Below are 19,613 nucleotides of genomic sequence, written 5' to 3' on the forward strand. Positions count from 1 at the left end.
CCACCTAATAGGATTCGGTGCATGTTATGCCCCGCCGCGCTCTTCTTTAACCTTTCTCGGAATTCTTGATTCAGTTACGAGCATATCCTGTGTTTGATATGAGCAATTAAGAAGCGAGGATTCTTTTGGCTTGCTGTTCTGCTGGCATGCCGTTTAATTCGGCATTCGTAAACAGCCCGTTATCTTAATCTACCCATTTAATGCACTTTACCTGCTTTTTTCATTAACGCTTGGACGCGGGCTGCGCTGCCGCTAACGAGACCAAGATGTATGATTAGACAGTTTAATTCAAACGGCAACTCCTCTTAATGCAATCTTCTTTTCAAACATTGATTAGCAATAACCACTTTGTGGCCACGTTTAATTGGCAAGATTCTAACAGATAGGCTACTCCATTAGTTATTTCGTGTTTTCTTCTCTACAGGGACACGGTGGTGTCTGTAAACAAAACATTTTGTTGTTACAATATGCGCAATCGCAAAAACGGCACACTTTGCACAGTAAATAATAATTCGCGTGGTGTGATTCTCAGTTTGAGTGAGATGGGTGAAGACGTATCTCTTAACAAGGCAGGTCAGATAAATAATGATGAGATGGATCTTAATGTATAGTGCAGTCAGTCATGCAAACGCGTTAATAATTAATACATTTGCATTTTATTCATTTAAATGTTAAACCTGATTTGTATGTATTTCTCATACTATACCTCAGTAGCACGTCACTGGAAATGGTTAACAAGAGTAAATAATTCGCTTCTGTTTAATTAAGAGTAATTCTGAAGGATGTGTTATCTCGCTAACCCTTTCTCGGATAGAAGTATTTTTTCTTCCCCAATTTTCGTGTATGAAAATGCGGCCTACTTAAGGATGGATAGTTGAAGATGTTAATTTGATGGGTCCTGTTTTTGTCTATGGGTGTTCTTCCACTCATGTATATTGATACATTGAATCGACATTTATGTCAATATAAACGTTAATATGTGTTATATTATTTGTAAACATATTTGTGTCCAATTTCTTAATAATTAATTCGCTGAGGTATCATTAAAGCCAATCGTAGCTTATTTATGATTTTATTATCAAAAGGAAATGTAAAGCTAATTGAAAAAGCAACGAAATTGCCGTTGTGCATTGATTTTGGGGATGGGGTGGGGTGGGGGGTGGGGGGTGGGGGTATGCGGTTAGGGGAGTATCATGGGTTGGTTTTTTTTTTTTTTTTTCTTTCGCTTGGCGCAAACGATGGGAATATCTTTATTTCCATTTTCCCAAGTGAGAACGCCGCGCTATCTCCGCGGCAGAAGGGTAGCGATGCTCACGGCGTTGACAGGATGGAGTGTGCGACCGGGCTTTGGAGGCGGTCCACCCCGCTGATAACGTGCCAGCGGGAACAGGACACTCATTGACGTTCCTCCTCCTCGCGAGGCTGGGAACGCTGATAAGAGATCAGAGTAGCTGAGTCCCTTTTATTCCCGAGGGCGGCACTGCGACCGGCCTGTGTGATTAAACGCGCGGTCGAGGTGGCCGCGGTTCAGGAGGCGTCGCTTGACTTTAATCAAAGTGCTCCCCGTGAAAACCAGCTCATTAGAAGGCGACATGTTTGACATGAGATACTTTTCAGAATTAGAGAATGTCCACTTTAATTACAGTGCTTTCAATTTTTTTTAAGTAGGCCTAAATAAAACCTTCCCTCAAAAAGGTTAGACAAAGTCAGGCATGCATTTTATCTATAATATGCTGACGAGTGACGAAACATTTTATTTTTTTCATGCCGTTTACATGGCTTTCCTTGCTTAATATCGACTATTAGATACCTGACCTCGATTCAGGAGCACAGCAATACTGTAGTCACATTTTAAATAGATATGCTCAGAGCTTCGGTAATTCGCTGACACTGACAGTAGTATTCAGTAGTCTTCTCAGTATATGAGGTTTTATTTAAAAACCTGTATTACACTTCCACATAATTGCTTCCTCCATTGGTCAAGTTTCAGCTATGTAAAGAATTCTGCCATCAACTAGGCTACATCTGTACATTTGAACGTGTTATAATTGATGTACAGTTGTCCAGTTATTTATTGCTTTCACGATTAGAGATTCATTCATTTCATGTCCTGTATTTTACCTGAAAAGACAGAATAAGTCTGTCTCACTTTTTTTTTTTTTTTTTTTTTGCTTCCGTCGCGAATTAGGCTACAGGATTAAAGTATCGAGTTCTTAGCTCCTATGCGATCAGATCTTCCTCTAATCCCACAGACTGCTGAAATGTATTTATTGATTTCTTTCTTTTTCATCCGCCTTAAGTATTAAGTCTGGAATCGTTTTGTTTTTTCAGCATGATGATTCAAAGCTAAAGTAACATCCTCGCATGCTGTAGGAATTTACTGTACTCTTTTTTCGACATTAGTCTGGTGTATAATTATGTAGTATTTACTAGTTTGAAAGGAAGGAACGAACACATGCTTAAGTGTAGTGTTGGATTAAAGATGATCTATAGCGATGATGCGAGATGAGTCAGCAGGAGGTGGACAGCTTCAGCTCCTTATGCACCAGATCTGGCAGCCCCAAGGCCGGCAGCTTGTATCATAATTAAAATTTAATTGTTCCTAATTAGCGCCTATGTTCTCCCCACCCTCGCCAGAGACTCGCAGAGCAATATTGCTTTGAGTGCACTCATCATTCTAACAATCTGGATGTAAAGAAAAGAAAAAAAAAAAAAAAAAACGAAACAAGGCAATTTTAGCTTTTATTGTAACCAGCTAAAGTCAAATAGGCCTACATTCAGATGAGGTTATGAGAAATCGCTGTTTTTCGAGTAACTAATTTCTGCAGAGATAAAATCGTTTTGTGGTGTTACTTAGATTCTTAGCAAAACATTCTGTTGAGGAACACATTTTTCTTTAGGTTTGAGTTAGAAACAAGATCTTGAATTTGACAAAATAACAAATAAGGAAAGAAACAGCAGTTTCAAAGCCGTTTAGCAAGTCGGCAACTGAGATCGGGAGTCAAACGAGATCTCCCGGCTGTGATACGGGCACGTGATCCATAAGTTCATACCACCATAAAAAATGTAAGAACCGACAAAGAAGCATGTGCCCATAGGGACGAGTAAACACGGAATGCCAGTGTACTTCTATTTCACTCTACCCAAAGACAAATTAAAATGCCAGCGCTAAGCATCACACTTGTCGGGTGGACATCCAGCAAACTGGCAGAGAAGGGGTTCACGACCTTGCGTCACAGTTCAGGGACGATGTGTGTCGGTTGTCGCCATCTGCTGGAGTGTGGCAAGCATTACGAGAGACGTGTGTGCGTGTGTGTGTCTAGTCGGCATCATTTCCCAAACCAAACTCCATAAGAATGAATCAGATTGTATTTTTAGTGCTCTTAATAAGGGGTGTTGGCATCCGTGAAGCATGATCCACCAAACATCGAAAAATTTATACTGAGCTCACACTGTAAATTCAGGGCAGTGCTTTAACCACACTTGTATAACCACAGTCTTTGTTTCCAGTTTATAAAATTATGTTTGTTTTTTTTCGTTATTGTTTTTTTTCTGGGGACTCACATTTTAACATCACAATCATACAGATGATTTCATAAGTGCTTAACAGTGTTTTTTTTTCCCTACAGGTACAGAAAAACAGGACACAACCCTGAGCTAACGATGGCTGTCTTAATAATACAGTTGAAATGAGGTTCAAGGAATTAAAATTTTCCATATTAATCAATTTGTAGGCAGCACTGCGATTTCAAAAAGCATATCATGGTACTCAGCCAATGAAAGTCACTGAAAAAATCCATTAGGGTTGTGATTACATAGAACACAAGACAAGTCACCAAACAGTACATGGCAATTCAGCAGGGTAATATAGACAATATTAGTATTATCAAAATTTGACACTGAATAACCTGGTACAACATTTTTAAATCAACAATTCTGTCAACCTTTATGTTAATGACAGCATTTCATGAACATTTTTCACTTTTTAAGTTCATGGAATTCATTAAATTGTCCACATCTATGTCTTTTTTGAAATCATTTAAATTTGATAGAAATATTTATGTATTTGATATTTGCCCTGAGTCCATCTCATATTGAAACAAATATGAATAAAAATGTATGGAAGAAAATTTAATCTGAATTCTTCATTATCCCTAAATATTTATTATCCTCAAGACTTCAGTTATGAGGATGCTCATCAGCTCCACATAGTTACCAAAGGTACAGCAACAACAGTAAATGTAATTATTTTGAAAGCTAAATACTGCTTTCCTAAATGTAAGTTTAATTTTTTTAAATTAATCAAACCAATAAACGCTGAAAGCAAAAAAAATATATATATATATTAAATGGTTAGCATTTTATTTTAGAAGAAAGAAGTTGATAAATGGTATAATTGCTGTATTTTGTACCAGCTCAATTTTGATGACATACTAAACTAACTACAATGGACATAGCAGCAGTTCAAACCTGGTGTGGACCACCTGACCTCTGACCTGTGTTACAACTGGAACAACCATGATTAAAGCCCTCCCATAGTGTTTGCCACTGACAAGCTGTGTCTGTAAGTGGCTTTCATGGTAAATGTTGTATGTTTCATGAAAAAAGTACTGACTTAAAATACCAAATATCACTACTCAGCAGTTCAGTCTTACTCGTGCTTTGAGCTGGTATTGTGAATTCTTTGCATTTCTATTAAGTATGTGCATTCTACTCTATAATAAAATATTAAACAAACAAGTCCTAGTATAATCAACTACAATGGTAAATCATTCTGTACTGATCACACCCAAGCCGGTTTAACTTGTCTGTACCATAAGGACAGACAGTATGACCTTTGGTAACATACAAATTTTCAATTGTTTATTAAAATGTAAATAATGCATTTTACTTGAAAAGATTTTTTTCTGATCTTACAAACATCTCATATTTTAAGAATCCATGTTTTAAAAAAATAAGTGTTCCATGCCTGAACTCTCCATGTCCGCAGCAATGCCTCATATATTTGAGCAGACACATGAAGGGCTAAGAATAGCATTTCTATACCTTCATTGGATCATTTCCTTTATGTATACTTTGAAAGCAACCACTTTGCATTTGAATACCTACAAAGTATCAGAAGCAAAAACTGGTTTGTTGCTAAAGGGATAAACAATGTTCCTTGGTTAGCTTCAATAGACTTATCTTGACAGAGAACAATTTGTCAAGGACATTTTAATGCAAGAAAAAGTGTACCTACACACAAAAACTGCAGAGAAATATGCTGGCCTGGCACTTGTACCTATAACTCCCCTCAACAGGTGAGATGAGGTGAAACCACATTCCACTCATTTTTACATCAGGAATCTCCCTCCTCTGTGCTGTAACGCACACATGCCAACGTACAGTACTCACTGAAAGTGTGACAGAGGTGAACACTGAATCACTGGGAAACCACTGAATCAAGACAGACAGAAACCTGCTCGTCTAATTATCTCATCTGTGCTCACACGTACAGGCTGCTCACACTGACAAACTATGTAAAGGACTGAATAATCATGCCAGTATCTGCATACTGTACTATCCACAGATATTTAGATGAGAATTCCGTTATATTATTTGGCATAGTGGTTTCAGCTTGGAACTCAGGTACGAAGATGAATTTCGAAATTATTTTGAAAATACAAAAGTGTAATAAGAGTGTAATAAAACCCCAAAACAATACAGTAATACAGCAATCCATCCATGACATTTGTACAGCTTTAATATATAATGGTGACTCATATAAGTTGTTATAATTTTAACCAAGATGTTAATTGCATTATTTCCACAGTGTGCCAAGTTCTATGCTTTGGTATCTCATCATTTACATGCAGAATGAACTACACCAACATTTGCTGATGAGATAGCATCCTTAACTGATAAAGTTTAGAATGGTATACCTTTGCTCATTGTATTGGTAAAGAGGCATCCAGGACTAATCAGGACTGAAAACATTTAAACAGCAGCACATCCATTTTCCAGTGAAGCTTTAAGCTCAGAATACAATTCTCCACTCTCCACTCTCTCAATCAGCAATTCTATGAGAAATACAAAGAAATAAAAAAGACTCCTTTGCATAAGTTTAGTTTGTGCCTGCACACTCAAAATGGCCTTTAGCTAATAATTACTGTAAGTTTGACAAAACAAAACAAAAAAAAGGAAGCTAAATCAAAGTCATGTATGCACGTGAATAGGAAACATCTGTACACGTTTAGTGAGAAGGGGGATCCCTGTGTCAGAAGAATGGCAATGTACAGTCAGTGCATGACTCAGACATGAGTCAGTGCATCTGAGATTCTGTGGAGACATGTCCAATCTTGAGCATGTTTCAGTCTGTCGCGACCGAGTGTAAAAGCCCTTGCCACTCATTGGGAATGCCACGTATGCGTCATACAGCAGGCTTGTTGCATAAAGCTGTAACTGAAGCACGTTGGCTGATGTCACTCCTTGCACTTGATATGACACTGGAGTTCAATGTGCAACTGCATTATAATCAGTGATTTACCATGTTACTTTGTGCCTATATCAAGAGTGGCTCCCCTCGTTCTAGCATTGTTTAAACTTCATCCACGTGCACATGTGAGTTTTTGAGATTAACCCTCCTTCAGTGTTAAGGATATTACAGCATGTCAGTTATGATGGATCACTGGTTCTCATAATATTAGTTTATGGCATAGATATAAATACATATTCACATTCGTGATTTTTAAGATTCACTGCTATCCCTTTACTGTCCATATTTAATGCAGGGTAGGTTGAGTGGCTATATTGGATTAGAACAAGGAAGGAGAAAGCCATCAGAAATTACTTCACACAAGCTTTGAACAAGCCCAGCCAGCCCTGTCTGCTTAATAAGTTGTGTAATAAACTCGTCAAATCAGCTGTAATCCAAAAGGATCAGCACTGATAAAGGCAGTGGAGGGGGCACTTGGTGGTGTTCTGTTGGAACACGCCCTGACTCAGTCGCGCCATGCCATGGGTGTAACCGGGCCCTGCCCCAAAGCAGCACTGCTGTGGTGAGTGACGCTGTATCCAGACTGTGCGAATGATCTCTCCCACCACAGGCACCAAAGGTGGTGCTGCCTTCAGGCCGGGATTCCCCCAAAATACCCCAGTCCCCCGCACTTCAACTGTCCCAAAATGCTTTATCCGCCTAACTGAACGCAAGCGGAGGTGTAGCACCATGAGACAACAGCCTGACACTTGTAAAGAGACATTCATTTTCAGCTTTGAGTTTTATTAACAGGGAGAGCTTCCTGCAACAGCAAGTATTCAGGTGTACATTGCATTAAAATGACTGAGGAAAATGTGAAATTTGGACAAGTGTTATTATTATTATCAGAATTTCCACCTCACTGTTGAGCCATTGCAGTCACGTGAGGCAAATCAAGACACTAGGAAGATGCTTTTCTCTTTGTGTATTTCTATTGATTCTCAGCTTGACAATGTAAAATTCTGGTAAGTGACATTTACCACTAGCACTAGAACATAATGAAGATCAGCTGCAACTTACAATCAATTTTTTTTAACTAATCTGCCTGCAGCGCAAGCGCACTTGAAGACAGCATGCAGCTAAATTGGCAAGATTGAGGAAATTATTCAATTACATAAGCTGAGATTCTTTGCCTTTATACAACACTACATCCAAGAATTTTTCAGTGTTGATTGCACAGCGCAGTTTGCCTCAGAATACAGTGAAGGGGAGGAAGTGGATTGAGCAAAAGTGTTGTTCTACCCAGAGTTCCGCTGTAAACACCACGGGCATCAACAATGGTTTGCTGTAAGTGCTGTTCCTCGGAAAGTGCATGGCCGGGAGTTTCTCACAACGGCCTGTCGGGCAGTCATGTGACAGCGCAGGGAATATTTTCCTTCACATTAGTTGTGAATTACATGCAAGTTTTTTTAGTCCAGTCAAAAAACAGCATTTAGTGGCCACAGCTGGGACTGTTGGGAATGTTTTGCTGATTTTCTCCCTTTGCTATGGCATAAAGCAAAGAGGCATGGTCTAGATGAAACAGTGGTACAAACAGGTTATGAATAAAGTAGGGATATGTGAGAAAAATTCTGACAAATAATGCTGTCTTTCATTTTGAGTTGCTCACCAAATTGTATAAAACGTGTAAATATGTGTGTTTTGACTATGCAAAGCAAGCAATGAATACATAGTTGTTAACTTAAATCCATGGTTTCCTTTGTCCATTTTATGAAGAATACAGGACGTGCAATTTCGTACAATTATTTCCGGTGTTCAGGAGAGAAACCCCCAAGGCATGTAATAGCTGAGCTCCATACCTCAAAGATCAGTGACGCAAATCCTAAAGAGTGAGGTCAATTACTGGCATGTAACCACTAGGGGGACGTATGCGATTTTTAGGCATAGAAACAGTTGCTATGTTGTTGCTTTATTTGAAAAATCCACCTCAGTGAATACATGGTGGTTGTGCAAACAGAAACAGTCCTGGGTTTCTCAGAGTAAATGTCAGCGTGAGAAAGGCGATTACTGACACCTGGGTTAAACCTTTCAGCACAATACATCCTGCAGGTGTGTGGGTTTTACAGTGAAACCTGAAATTCAAACAGTTCAATGCCTTTCAGTGTTTGCCTTATACAACCGCCCCCCATTTTCAATATTATGTATTATGAAGCATCTATAGTTCAGTTTTGATTCACTTGTGTTTGCAGACGTTTTTACTCAAAGACATGTAGGAACCTCTAACAATATGCAAAAGGTAATGTGAAATTACAATTATAAAATTTGTAGGGCAGATTAGGGGAAAAAAGGAGTGTTCATTTAAAAATTCTGTGGAAGATGGTATTTTCTTGCAGAACAGGCCTTCGTAATCACTTAATGACAATGCAATGAAATCTGCAGTGAGAAAGAGGGAATTACACTAAAGATGCTTTCACCATTAACCAGATGTACAGCTTCAGTCCAGCTGGATTCATCCCAAAACAAGTGGATGCACTGAAAAGCACTGAGCCTGCTCATTGTATCTTTCATTGGTTGTGCGGTCAGTAGGTACAAATGTGCATGACTATAGTAATGGCCATGATGGCAATGATGCACAGTTTGGACAACTACAACAAAATGAGCTGTAGATATCTGACAACACAACAGCAACCTTCACATAATACTAGTCCTTGGTTATGTTATACAAGAAAGAAAAAGGAAACAAGGAGAGTGGTTCATTGGTGTGCACGCGTTATGGCCATTTTGTAACAATGAAAAAAAGAGAAAGGTTTGAGAGCTAAAAACCAAAACCGGGGCTTTCATACAGTGCTTCTCATATTGGGTGGAATTTTCCTCCTTGAGCCCGAGCTGACTTTCCCAAATGCTGTTAATATGCCCGATAACGCATCTGGAAATCCCCCACCCCGTGACTCCTCCCCAAACAGTTAAATGCTGATGTACTCCATTGCTCCGCCACAGTCTGAATTTAGCTATTGCCAGTGAGAAGTCGTGTCCAGCGCTCTCAGCTGTAAAACAAATGGATCTTTATCGAGTAGGTAACAGTAAAGAGTTGGATTATAACATGGATAATCGGGATTCTAAACACGGGAAAGTGTTGCCCTGCACTGAAGACCGCATAGACAGCGGTCTGGATTCTTTGAAAGAAGAGGAATATAATGGTATTGTGAACGAAATGGAACGCTTGAAGATGGACCCAGCAGAGGCAACAGCTGATTACTGCAACGAGCCTTGGAAACTGGAAATGACTGAAGACGGAGATACGTAAGTTTTCATTTTTGTATTTTTCCACCTATAATTCTCAAGGGCGTGCAAGGTCCATAGTTAGATGAATGGCTAAATCATCTCTACATGAAAATGTGGTAAAACACTGCAGAAAAAGTTATACAGACTAACGATACTAAATACAAACAATGATTGTACTGTTAATATTCTAATAGTATTCTGCTGTAGATAAATAGCTTGTTATTTTATTTGCAACATTCCTGATACAAGCGAGTTTATCACAGCTGCAAAAGCTGAACATTTGAAATATTGACCAGCCACAAGGCAAAAGAGGACGAAAAGTGCACAGTTGCATTTGTGCGTTGATGTTGAGAGCAAGAAGACAATGCATTTCATTTATGAAAGTTGCAAATTCATACTACAGTGACTTTCATTTGAAACTTCACGTAAACAAAAGACTACATCAGAACGAATTGTTCTCTGGCGCAGAGTCAATTTGGGCGGTACTAAAGACAGCGCGAGTCTGGAAAGTCCCCGGCGCACTGCCAGGAATCTGACGCCTATAACGCACCAATGTGTCAAGCCGCTACTAGTGGAAATAAGTTTTTTTTAAAAATCCTGCCTTGCGAAACACCACATTGCCTAGGCCTTTTAATTTTTCAGTCGCCCCCAGCGAATATGTTTAAAATTGTGATTTTAAATGTATTTTTTTTTCTATTTTAGGCTTCTTCATCTTGCCATTATTCACGAAGCAACCGACTATGCAATTAGGATGATTGAACATTCACGCAATGACCCGTTCCTCAACACGCAGAACAACCAGAGACAGGTAAATACCACTGCAAATAAATATGTTCTACAAAAAAGACCCACTTTGTACACGTGCAAACTGATAATGAATGCATGGTTACATTTCAGTTGCTAATCGTTTCGCCCTGGTTGCTTCCTCAGACCCCGCTCCATCTGGCCGTGATCATGGAACAGCCGCAAATCGTGGATCGGCTTCTGAAGGCAGGCTGCGACCCCCGGATGGTGGACGAGTGTGGAAACACCGCCCTCCACATTGCATGCAAGAAGGGCTCCCTGCACTGCTTCAGTGTGCTGACCCAGGGCTGCACCCAGCTGCTCCCCTCCATCCTTGCCACCACCAATTACGGCGGTAGGTACACCTGAGAAGTAGCACCTCTGACCTCAGTGCTGTCGCCTCTTTGAGTACTGCAAAATGAAGGCTGCCTGTGTCTGACCTGCTGTCCACTCTTTTTACAGGACACAACTGTCTACACTTGGTCTCCATTCATGGCTTCCTTTCATTGGTGGAGAGGCTCATTGAGCTTGGTGCAGATATCAATGCACAGGTGAGTGTCACCCTCCATACAACAAGGCCCCGTTGCCAACTTGAGACTGTTCATGGAGAGAACTGGTTTGCCCCACCACTAAGCATCTAACAAGCCATTGTGTTGTTTTTTTTAGGAACAGTGCAATGGCCGCACTCCTCTTCACTTAGCGGTGGATCTTCAGAACCTGGACTTGGTCCAGCTCCTTATCTCCAAGGGTGCCAATGTCAACAGTCTGACTTATGGTGGATACACGCCGTACCACCTTACTTATGGGCGCCAGAACATGGAGATCCAGCAGCACCTGTTTGAGCTTACAGCTCAGGAGCTGAGAGACCTGCCAGAGAGCGAGGATGAGGAGAGCGAAGAGGAGCCACAATCTGAGGATGATGATGTAAGTTTCCCACACAGTGCTGCTGTTGAATAGGGTGGTGGTGAAGAGGCCAGGGTCATGGAACTATTCATTAACCCATTAATGGCTGAGTCACACCATCATGTACATTAGTCATTTACATTGGCAGATGTAATTTCTGGAAGTGTATGTGTGAGTGGGCACTACAGCTCAGATGATTAGCTCCAAGATTCTTGAACATAACACACTGTCTCTCCTCTTCACCAGATGTATGATGACTTCCTGTGGATGGGGCAAAAGTAGGGTTGGCGTGATCACCAGGCATGTTTATAAAGAGAGAACAGGAGCTGCTCCAGACAACTGCAGCAATGGCACAGTGGATGGCCCACAGTGGTACTCACCCCATGGCCAACAAGCGGTAGGAGACCCAGTCAGAAGACTGTCATGGTGACAGGCAGGAGCAAGAAGATAAAGGCTCTGGAAGAGGGATGGGCAGAGAGTCGATGAAGAACAAGTACATACCACAGAGATGCCTAAAATAACACACTCTTGGCTTACTAAAGGACATTCATACCTTTACAGATACATAAGCCAATTTCAAGTTTTAAAATGTACTGTATTGTAAATAATTTAAAAAATATATAGAAAGAGATCTATTTTTGTAATATTTCAGAAAAATGTAAATACGTCAATATGTACAAAATGTAAATAATTTGAAAAACATGTTTTATAACACTATTGTAAGCAAATGTTCATGTGTTCATGTTTAAAAATCAAGATCCACACTCCAGTGAATTAAAAAAGATGAATATATCTGTTTTTGATGTCTTCCTTCTGGTGGGTTGGTTGGTTTGGGGATGGAATGGGGCTGTAATTACTGTAGAAAGTTAAAAATGGATACACTCTTGGGAAACAAACTGAAAAATAAAGGAAGCTGCTGTTTCAAAAACAATCAAGAAAACTTTGATGCCAGAACCCTATTAGTTTTAGATTTCCTCAAATGGCATGGACATGTCAGGGAAATTGGATGAGGAGGCTCAGATGCACATACAATGATAGGCACCATCTCTTAATTTACCAGTCAAAAAAGGAAAAGTGTGGTATGGTAGGGAGTATGTTATATTTTAAATCCACATTTTTTGGTTCCTGACTGAATTTCTTGATGGATGATTCTCTTGATACCCTTATTTATATTTTTAAATATCAAGGAAATAAGAATGGACTTCTTCCAACATAAGGCAAAGCCACCAACTGCAAAACAGTCCTGAACTTAACAAAAAGTAAATATACCTTTTGTACTTCATTTTAAGGTTGCAACATTGGGGAAATTCATCTTGTTCTTTATGAATAGCCTTTCATGACTAAAAGGAGCGAAGATTCCTACTATATCCTTTCATTTCAGACTCTTTCATACTTCACAAATGAAAGGGAAACAATCTGTCCAGCTTTATTATTCATAGTAAACCTCCGCAGACAGGCCTGCGTCTACCCATGACGGCCATTTGATGAGTATACAGGAATTTCCTGCAGGGCGGGGACATTTGTTTCTAACTGGCAGCTCCAAAATTTCCCTACTGTCACAAGGTTTGAACTTTCCCAGATCCTACATGAGGAACTTCACATAGCACGGCTCTTTGGAATTAGAATGAGTAATTCTCCATTTCTGTCTAAACAGCTTTGTGAATTCATGTAGAGTCCAGAGTTGTGACATATTTTTAGACAAATTGTTGTTATACTAATCTTCTGCAAGCAACTGAGAATGTTTGTACATTCACAGCAGGTGTTACAGAGATTCACAGAGACAAATTATTGTGAGCAATCTATGCAATTTTAAGCACTCAACAGGATAATAAAAAAGTCAATTCAACAAAATACTTTCCACTAATTATGATACAAACTATGCACAACCAAAAATTCATGTGATCTTTGCTTTCTTCTCCAAACACTGTTCTGCAAGGGAGAAAACTGTACTTACTGAAAAGCAATCACAGATTTCTGGTGGAGCAACTTTTGATCAGACACCCAAGAAAATCACTTCAGGCCAGAGGTCCACTTGCTATCAATGTTCAAAGGCCAGCTATCTCACAGCTGATCTCTGTGGCTTCACATACTCCTACTCTCTTCAGTGTCTCTGAAATATTTTTAAATATCAGGTAAATAAGAATGGTCTTCCTCCTACACAAGGAAAGCCACAAAATTATGCCACCATCCTGACCACCGCACAGTACCACACACACACACATGGCTACAATAAAGACCTTAAATAATGCATGTAAAAGATTTTATCTATGACAATGTATCATTCAACACATGGAGGCAGATTTAACGTCTCCCTTATGGACATCATAATGCAAGGGACAGTAATGGACAAGAGGATGTAGAGGGCATCAAACAGTCAGACATTGTGAGAGATCAGAGCCAAATCACAATTATCACAAGAATCACAACTCAATGATCCCCCCAACTGTTGAAAATTATGTATGTGCCAAAACCATTTTTTTATGTGGTTTACTTCACTAAACAGCAAGTCATCATGTCCTGAGAGCTTAACTCCTGGTGAGCCTCATTTTCATCACAGCAGGCTGAAGATGAAGAGTTACAACTACATTGTCACAAATCGAACTTTCTGGATCTGTGGCTCGAACGAGGGATCTGGTCCAACTCAATGCAAATGACTTAGTCATAGCTGCTATCAGTCTTAGGCTGCGGACAGAAGGAAATGGACAGGAACAGACAAACAATTCATTCAGGCTACCGAGTCCTGGGGGCTCGGAGAGGCTCATATGATTCAGCGTGATCCGAGAAATGACATGGCAAACAGCCGGAAACTCCGAAAAACGCAGAGCGGAGGGGCACAGGGCGCACTGATCACACGAGACTGGGGGAAACAGTCGATGCAAATACAGCTCTGCTTGTGTGAAACGTGTGGTGCTTGAAATGTAGGCCATAGGCTGTTTCCTTATGGGGAAATCTGTTCAGTTTCACTTTTAATGTGCTTTCAGTACTTAGGCCAGAAGGAACGAAGGGTGGAATGAATGAACAGGTAACATAATGAATGTCATGTGAATTGGAGCTTTGAACTATAGCTCTGCCATGCCGTCTTTTCAGATTTGCACGTTTCAGCAGGGGTTTCACACTAAACAGTACCGTGTTCTTCACAAGATGTACAAAGCAGGAAAGCAACGAACAATTCTTAACATGGACCCTTTCTTTCCCTCTTTGCCCCAAGACCAAGATGAGCCTAAAGATATGCTCAACCTTTGTGGTGGCTTTTTATCTGTGCTGTAACACAGTACCCAGTTAATTCAAAACTAAAAGCTACAATTAACCCTCATGATCATAAGAGTATAGAGAACAGATTTCTATGGCTTATAAGCAAGAACCTTTCCTTAATCCTAACTGTCAGCAGAGTAAATAATAATAATGATCAAAAGGAATGGTCTGAAGGCAGTTTTTCATATATGTTTGTAGCAGACCTGTACATGCTTCCAGCTACAGTGGTGTGTTGTAAAAACTGACAAATTTCTTATAATACATATGACTGTCATACAATGAAGCAGTGAGACAAACAGAAAAAAAAAACATAAAGACTAAAAAGGGCATGTTATTAGGTACTAATTCTGTTAAACCTCTCAAATACACTTTCCACATATGCAAACACCACACAAGGCACACTGCTTACAAGAAAACGCTGCTGAAGATATTCATTTCTCAGAAATGTCTTCTTTAATGGAACATGGCAAATAAACAACAAACAACTGTCACTTGATTCTTGACTTGCATTCTAATATCTGAAGTAGTGCTTTTGGGGGACGCCTCTCTGGTCTGAAACTGCGCCAACACCACTGGTCAGCTCAGTCCCTCTCTGCCAGAGACACCAAGTGAGCATCAATCTCTGCCTCTGAAAGAATCCTGTGAGAGACACACAGACAGCACAGGGACATCAACACTCTGGTACAAAGAAACCTGGCAACACAGAAGCAAGACATCATGCAGGCTCCTTTTATTCTCTGAGAAGAGTAGCAAAAAGCTGTAACTGCAAAGTGGAAAAAAAAACTCTGGAGTGGCTTGTATTTGCAGTGACCTAACACTGTCAGCTTTGTGGTATCTGGGCCAACTTTACTTCTACAAAGGTGGTTTTCACTACATTATTTCCTGTTCCTGTGTTGTGTCAGGCTTTGATGTGATCTACATCCTTTACGGGAAGACGTGGTTCCCACAGCTTCCTACCTGAACTTGGGCTCCACTGTTGTGATGACGCCAATCTCCAGCTCTGAGGGCTTGAAGTCAATGGAGAGCACCGTGGTCAGACATGCTATTGCTGTCTGGTGGGGTCAGAGGAAAGATGTAATTCAATTGTACGGTTACTCAAGGGAAAAATGTGCAGGAAAAGTAATACTTTCAAGGACTTTTAATTACAGCTCGCCCTCTTTAGCAGGGGGGAGCACATTGATGTTATTCATGTTACAGTGCATATAGAGGACTTTGGCCTTCAAAAGGACTGTGGGAAAAAAAGAACAAATCAAATATCAAGGTCAGGGTCACACTGCACAATACGCGTTGTTCCTTTTTGTTGTTTCATACCTGAAATTCATTCAAAATGAGGTACAACAGCACAATTGACAGGAAGATAAAAGGAGAGTGTCATATTACTCAGCGGTTGAGTTTACAATAAACATCTGCTTTACGGTTATGCTACAGGTATGTCTACATCTGACCTATTACCCTATATAAAACTTCCAGTAGTACAGAACTTCCTCATAATAACATGGATGTCTAGATGCACAATTAAGAGTATACACTGTATTATAAATCAGCTACAGACATTAGTTTATGGTTGTTAGGCTCAGGTGTAGCAAAGGTATTAACATTTATACATCTAAAAATAAATGTACAACAGAGAAAAAGTATAGTCATTTATGCAGAATACAGATCAGAGATAAATCCTTTGTTAAGACAGTGTAACAAACATGGTTTACTTGTTCATTCCACCTACAGTATCTTGCATTTTTTAGATAAGCCCTACACCGCATAGCAGCAACAATGTCTGACCAGGAGCTTGAACACAATGTACTACTGGTAAGAAAAATGACAAATTATTTTTACCAATACAGAACACATTACACCTGTTATGACTTCATTTCATATGCTACCTGTGTGTTTCAGCAATATTTTTTATCATTCTTTTACTGTTTTTTAAAGCTATCAATGGTCTAGCACCTTTGTACCTTTCTGAGTGTCTGTTCCAAATCAAATTTTAAGATCATGAAGCAATGGCATACTCAACATTCCTAGAGTACAACACAGGAAAAGTGGCAAAGCAGCTTTTTGTTTTTACGCACCGAGCACTGGACCTCCAGATATTAGTCAGGCACCCTCTATTTTGAGTTTTAAAAATCAGCTCCAGACCTGAAAATTTAGCTGTTAATTAGCCTTGATGTCTTCGCTTTGCTCACCCTGTCTTGCTTTTATTTTATTTTATTAAATTCATTGTATTTTTTATTGAAACTTACTAAATCTTATCTGTGTACATTCTACCTGAAGGAGGAAATCTTACCTCTACTATTTGTTCAAAGGTCCAGTCTAGTTTCTTCTTCACCTTTTTCTCCAGGAAGCTGGTGGCCTCTGTCTGCTTAACCCCCGCAGCGGTGGCCTTGAAGCCACAGTAGTAGCCAGCTGGGTCACATTTGTATACCTGAGGACCATACTCTTCATCTATGCCTATCAGTATCATACCTGCAATACATACAAATAGCATTAAGTTCTGCTTCACTTCTTGAATTGTCTGACAGTATGGTGAGACAAGATATGTAATAATCTTAACTTAAAGCTTTGGGTTTTTTTATTTTACCAGAACAACTTGACTGAAAGCCATGGATACATTTGAAATTACTCACACATTAACAAGGGTAAATAGCCTGCAGAGAGGGCTGGAAGAGCCAAAAATAATTCTACTAATACTACCAAAGCTTGGTTAAGTTCGACTTCCTCTTCTTGGTAAAATTCACTTTAGAATATCCGTAAAAACGTTTTTGTGTCTAATGTATTTTGGGCTTGAGGATTAGGGCCCACAATTCAAAAGCTTGTTTTACAGTCACAGTTAGGAGACAGGATGGTTTCCAACTCTCTTTCTAAACACAGAAAAACAATGCAGAGACATTCAAAGGCAGAAATAACTTTACTGTACTAACTATGCTGCTCATATAAAAGGGTGTTCCACAGTACAACAAAACATGAGGACAGAACATACTTAATCTCCATTCCATAATGAATATGTATACTTACAACAGCCGAGAGGTCTCATCTCAGCGTTCTGTGTGTATACCTGAGATATGTCAGCAATTCTCTTACAGAGCATGTCCACTGGGATTTCATATCCATACTTATACATCCAGTTAGCAGCCTCATAGCGCGCTCTCTGCACCTGGGACCTGCTGTCAGCTGAGAACAGAAGCAGACCCGTCAAAACAGTCCAAAGCCATCCTCATCAGGAAAAAAAAAACGGATGGAAAAGAACTTTTGTGGCAAACATGGTCTCAGAACTTTTGAGGGAAAGTATCTTCAAACCAATTATTTTTTCCCACATTCATGCAAAGGTGACTTTGTTTAGTGTTTTACCTGTCATCCCAGACATCACACACCCAATATTTTCTGTTATTCTGAACAGGTGAGTTACAGTGGAAGCATCCAGTAACTTATCCTATGGGGGAAAAAAGAAAATGCTGTTAACGCTCACTTTAAAAGAAATGAAGTTACAACAATCTATTGGTTCCACTTGGTTCCACTGGCCTATGTCAAGTGCTGCCTCTTAAGCTAAAAATGACAGCTGTCACGGTACACTTACCGGTACTTTTTTCTGTGTGACGACGACTGCACAGTCTTTGCCCCGGACAGCTACCGAGGTGAGGCCACCTTGGTTTATAGCCTTGAATGCATATTCTGGGAAAGATTGATGGCGCATTAACTACAATCAGTCAACAATTGTACGAGGCATTTAAAATTCAACATGCACACAAAACTGTAGTTGTAGCTACGCGCCTAGCTTTTATTACTTCCGCTCCCTACCTTAGGTCAGTTGTGCCTAATACCCTGCAAATCGATACTAAGACAATGCTTAGGACAAGTGGTAAGCAGTGTTATGGTTGGCCAATGCTAACCTTGCTAGAAATTGACCAGGAGGTTAGACTGCATCACTTCATTTATATATCATTGTTTATAGTTCAACAAATGTTTTATTGGAATTAGAAGGGTACATTGACAATTAACCATGAAAATGATAGCGTTAGAAAAGAAAAAAACAGTCTCATTAACACATAAACAGCATGGCTTGCCAGCAAGCTCGAATGCAAATGTTTCCACTGCTTTGCTTACGCCTACCCAACGAGCTATACATACAACTAGACAGGCCTATCAAAACAAAGTTAGCCAGCAAACATTAGCTTACTAGATAGTCAACCAGCAATGACAGTATCTTTAGCATTACTGGCTATAGTAAACTCTGCCCACCATCTCAGTTGGCGACATATCCATCCGACCCAATTGTCTGAAGACATTAAACAAAATGGATCGCTAATATTAAAAGCTAAAAAATACAGCTAACGTTAGCGCAGCTTCATTTATTATTATGGAAGGGGAACCCATAATGACTGGGCAGTTAGTTAGCTAGCTAGCAAAGATGCTGTCTCTGCTGCACAAGAGAGCTTTCCGACTAAGTTCCGCAGCTACTAACCTACTTGGTAGAGTCTACCCTCTGGGGAGAAGATGGTTATGTGTCGATCGAAACCCGCGCTCGACCCCCTGGACATCGTGGTTTTATTTTACAAGTAATTTCTAGTACAAGAAAATGAAATTTGAACTGAGACATAACATGTAGACTACAAACTTTCACCCGGAAGCAGTATATAGCTACCCATGATTATTGAAAGAATGACAGGGAAAGAGGAGGAGTTGGGACACGGCGCTTTTTAGTGTAGATTGTCCATAACGTACACACATATATATATATATTATGTAAATTACTTTTACTAATTGTGTATACACACTATACATTTACTAGTCCCTTATTTACTTGCATTGGCTGTGTTAGCTTGCATGCCTAAAAGTTACTCGTTGTGAAACTAACTGTACTACTCATTCTAAGTATAATCTCCATTTACATCATTCTCGGTTATTTCAAAAGCAACATGTGTGATTTAATCTAGAACCGATGATA

The 19,613-nt window shown here is 39.8% G+C and overlaps 2 protein-coding genes across 2 annotated transcripts; one reads left to right on the plus strand and one right to left on the minus strand.

Moving 5' to 3' along the window:
• The first annotated feature begins 9,460 nt into the window (after positions 1 to 9,460).
• Positions 9,461 to 12,013, plus strand: nfkbiab (nuclear factor of kappa light polypeptide gene enhancer in B-cells inhibitor, alpha b). Its single transcript, XM_036541974.1, has 6 exons — positions 9,461 to 9,754; positions 10,439 to 10,544; positions 10,667 to 10,874; positions 10,982 to 11,070; positions 11,186 to 11,443; positions 11,669 to 12,013. Exons 1-6 carry the CDS (start codon positions 9,510 to 9,512, stop codon positions 11,702 to 11,704), a joined length of 942 nt encoding a protein of 313 aa, XP_036397867.1. The 5' UTR covers positions 9,461 to 9,509; the 3' UTR covers positions 11,705 to 12,013.
• A 3,115-nt stretch (positions 12,014 to 15,128) lies between these two features.
• Positions 15,129 to 19,287, minus strand: psma6a (proteasome 20S subunit alpha 6a). Its single transcript, XM_036542060.1, has 7 exons — positions 19,131 to 19,287; positions 18,246 to 18,340; positions 18,020 to 18,101; positions 17,687 to 17,842; positions 16,959 to 17,137; positions 15,632 to 15,726; positions 15,129 to 15,313 (listed from the first exon to the last, which is right to left on the minus strand). Exons 1-7 carry the CDS (start codon positions 19,204 to 19,206, stop codon positions 15,256 to 15,258), a joined length of 741 nt encoding a protein of 246 aa, XP_036397953.1. The 5' UTR covers positions 19,207 to 19,287; the 3' UTR covers positions 15,129 to 15,255.
• Between the last annotated feature and the right edge of the window lie 326 nt (positions 19,288 to 19,613).

The sequence above is a fragment of the Megalops cyprinoides genome, chromosome 12 (genome assembly GCF_013368585.1).
Source record: "Megalops cyprinoides isolate fMegCyp1 chromosome 12, fMegCyp1.pri, whole genome shotgun sequence".
Lineage (NCBI taxonomy): Eukaryota > Metazoa > Chordata > Actinopteri > Elopiformes > Megalopidae > Megalops > Megalops cyprinoides.

Coding starts and splice junctions, on each gene's coding strand:
- nfkbiab (XM_036541974.1), top strand. CDS start 9,510: ATGGATCTTTATCGAGTAGGTAACAGTAAAGAGTTGGATTATAACATG. Junction 10,545..10,666: donor CGCAGAACAACCAGAGACAG/GTAAATACCACT, acceptor TTGCTTCCTCAG/ACCCCGCTCCATCTGGCCGT. Junction 11,071..11,185: donor GTGCAGATATCAATGCACAG/GTGAGTGTCACC, acceptor TGTTTTTTTTAG/GAACAGTGCAATGGCCGCAC.
- psma6a (XM_036542060.1), bottom strand. CDS start 19,206: ATGTCCAGGGGGTCGAGCGCGGGTTTCGATCGACACATAACCATCTTC. Junction 17,138..17,686: donor GATGAGACCTCTCGGCTGTT/GTAAGTATACAT, acceptor TATGTATTGCAG/GTATGATACTGATAGGCATA. Junction 15,727..16,958: donor CCTTTGAACAAATAGTAGAG/GTAAGATTTCCT, acceptor TGACCCCACCAG/ACAGCAATAGCATGTCTGAC.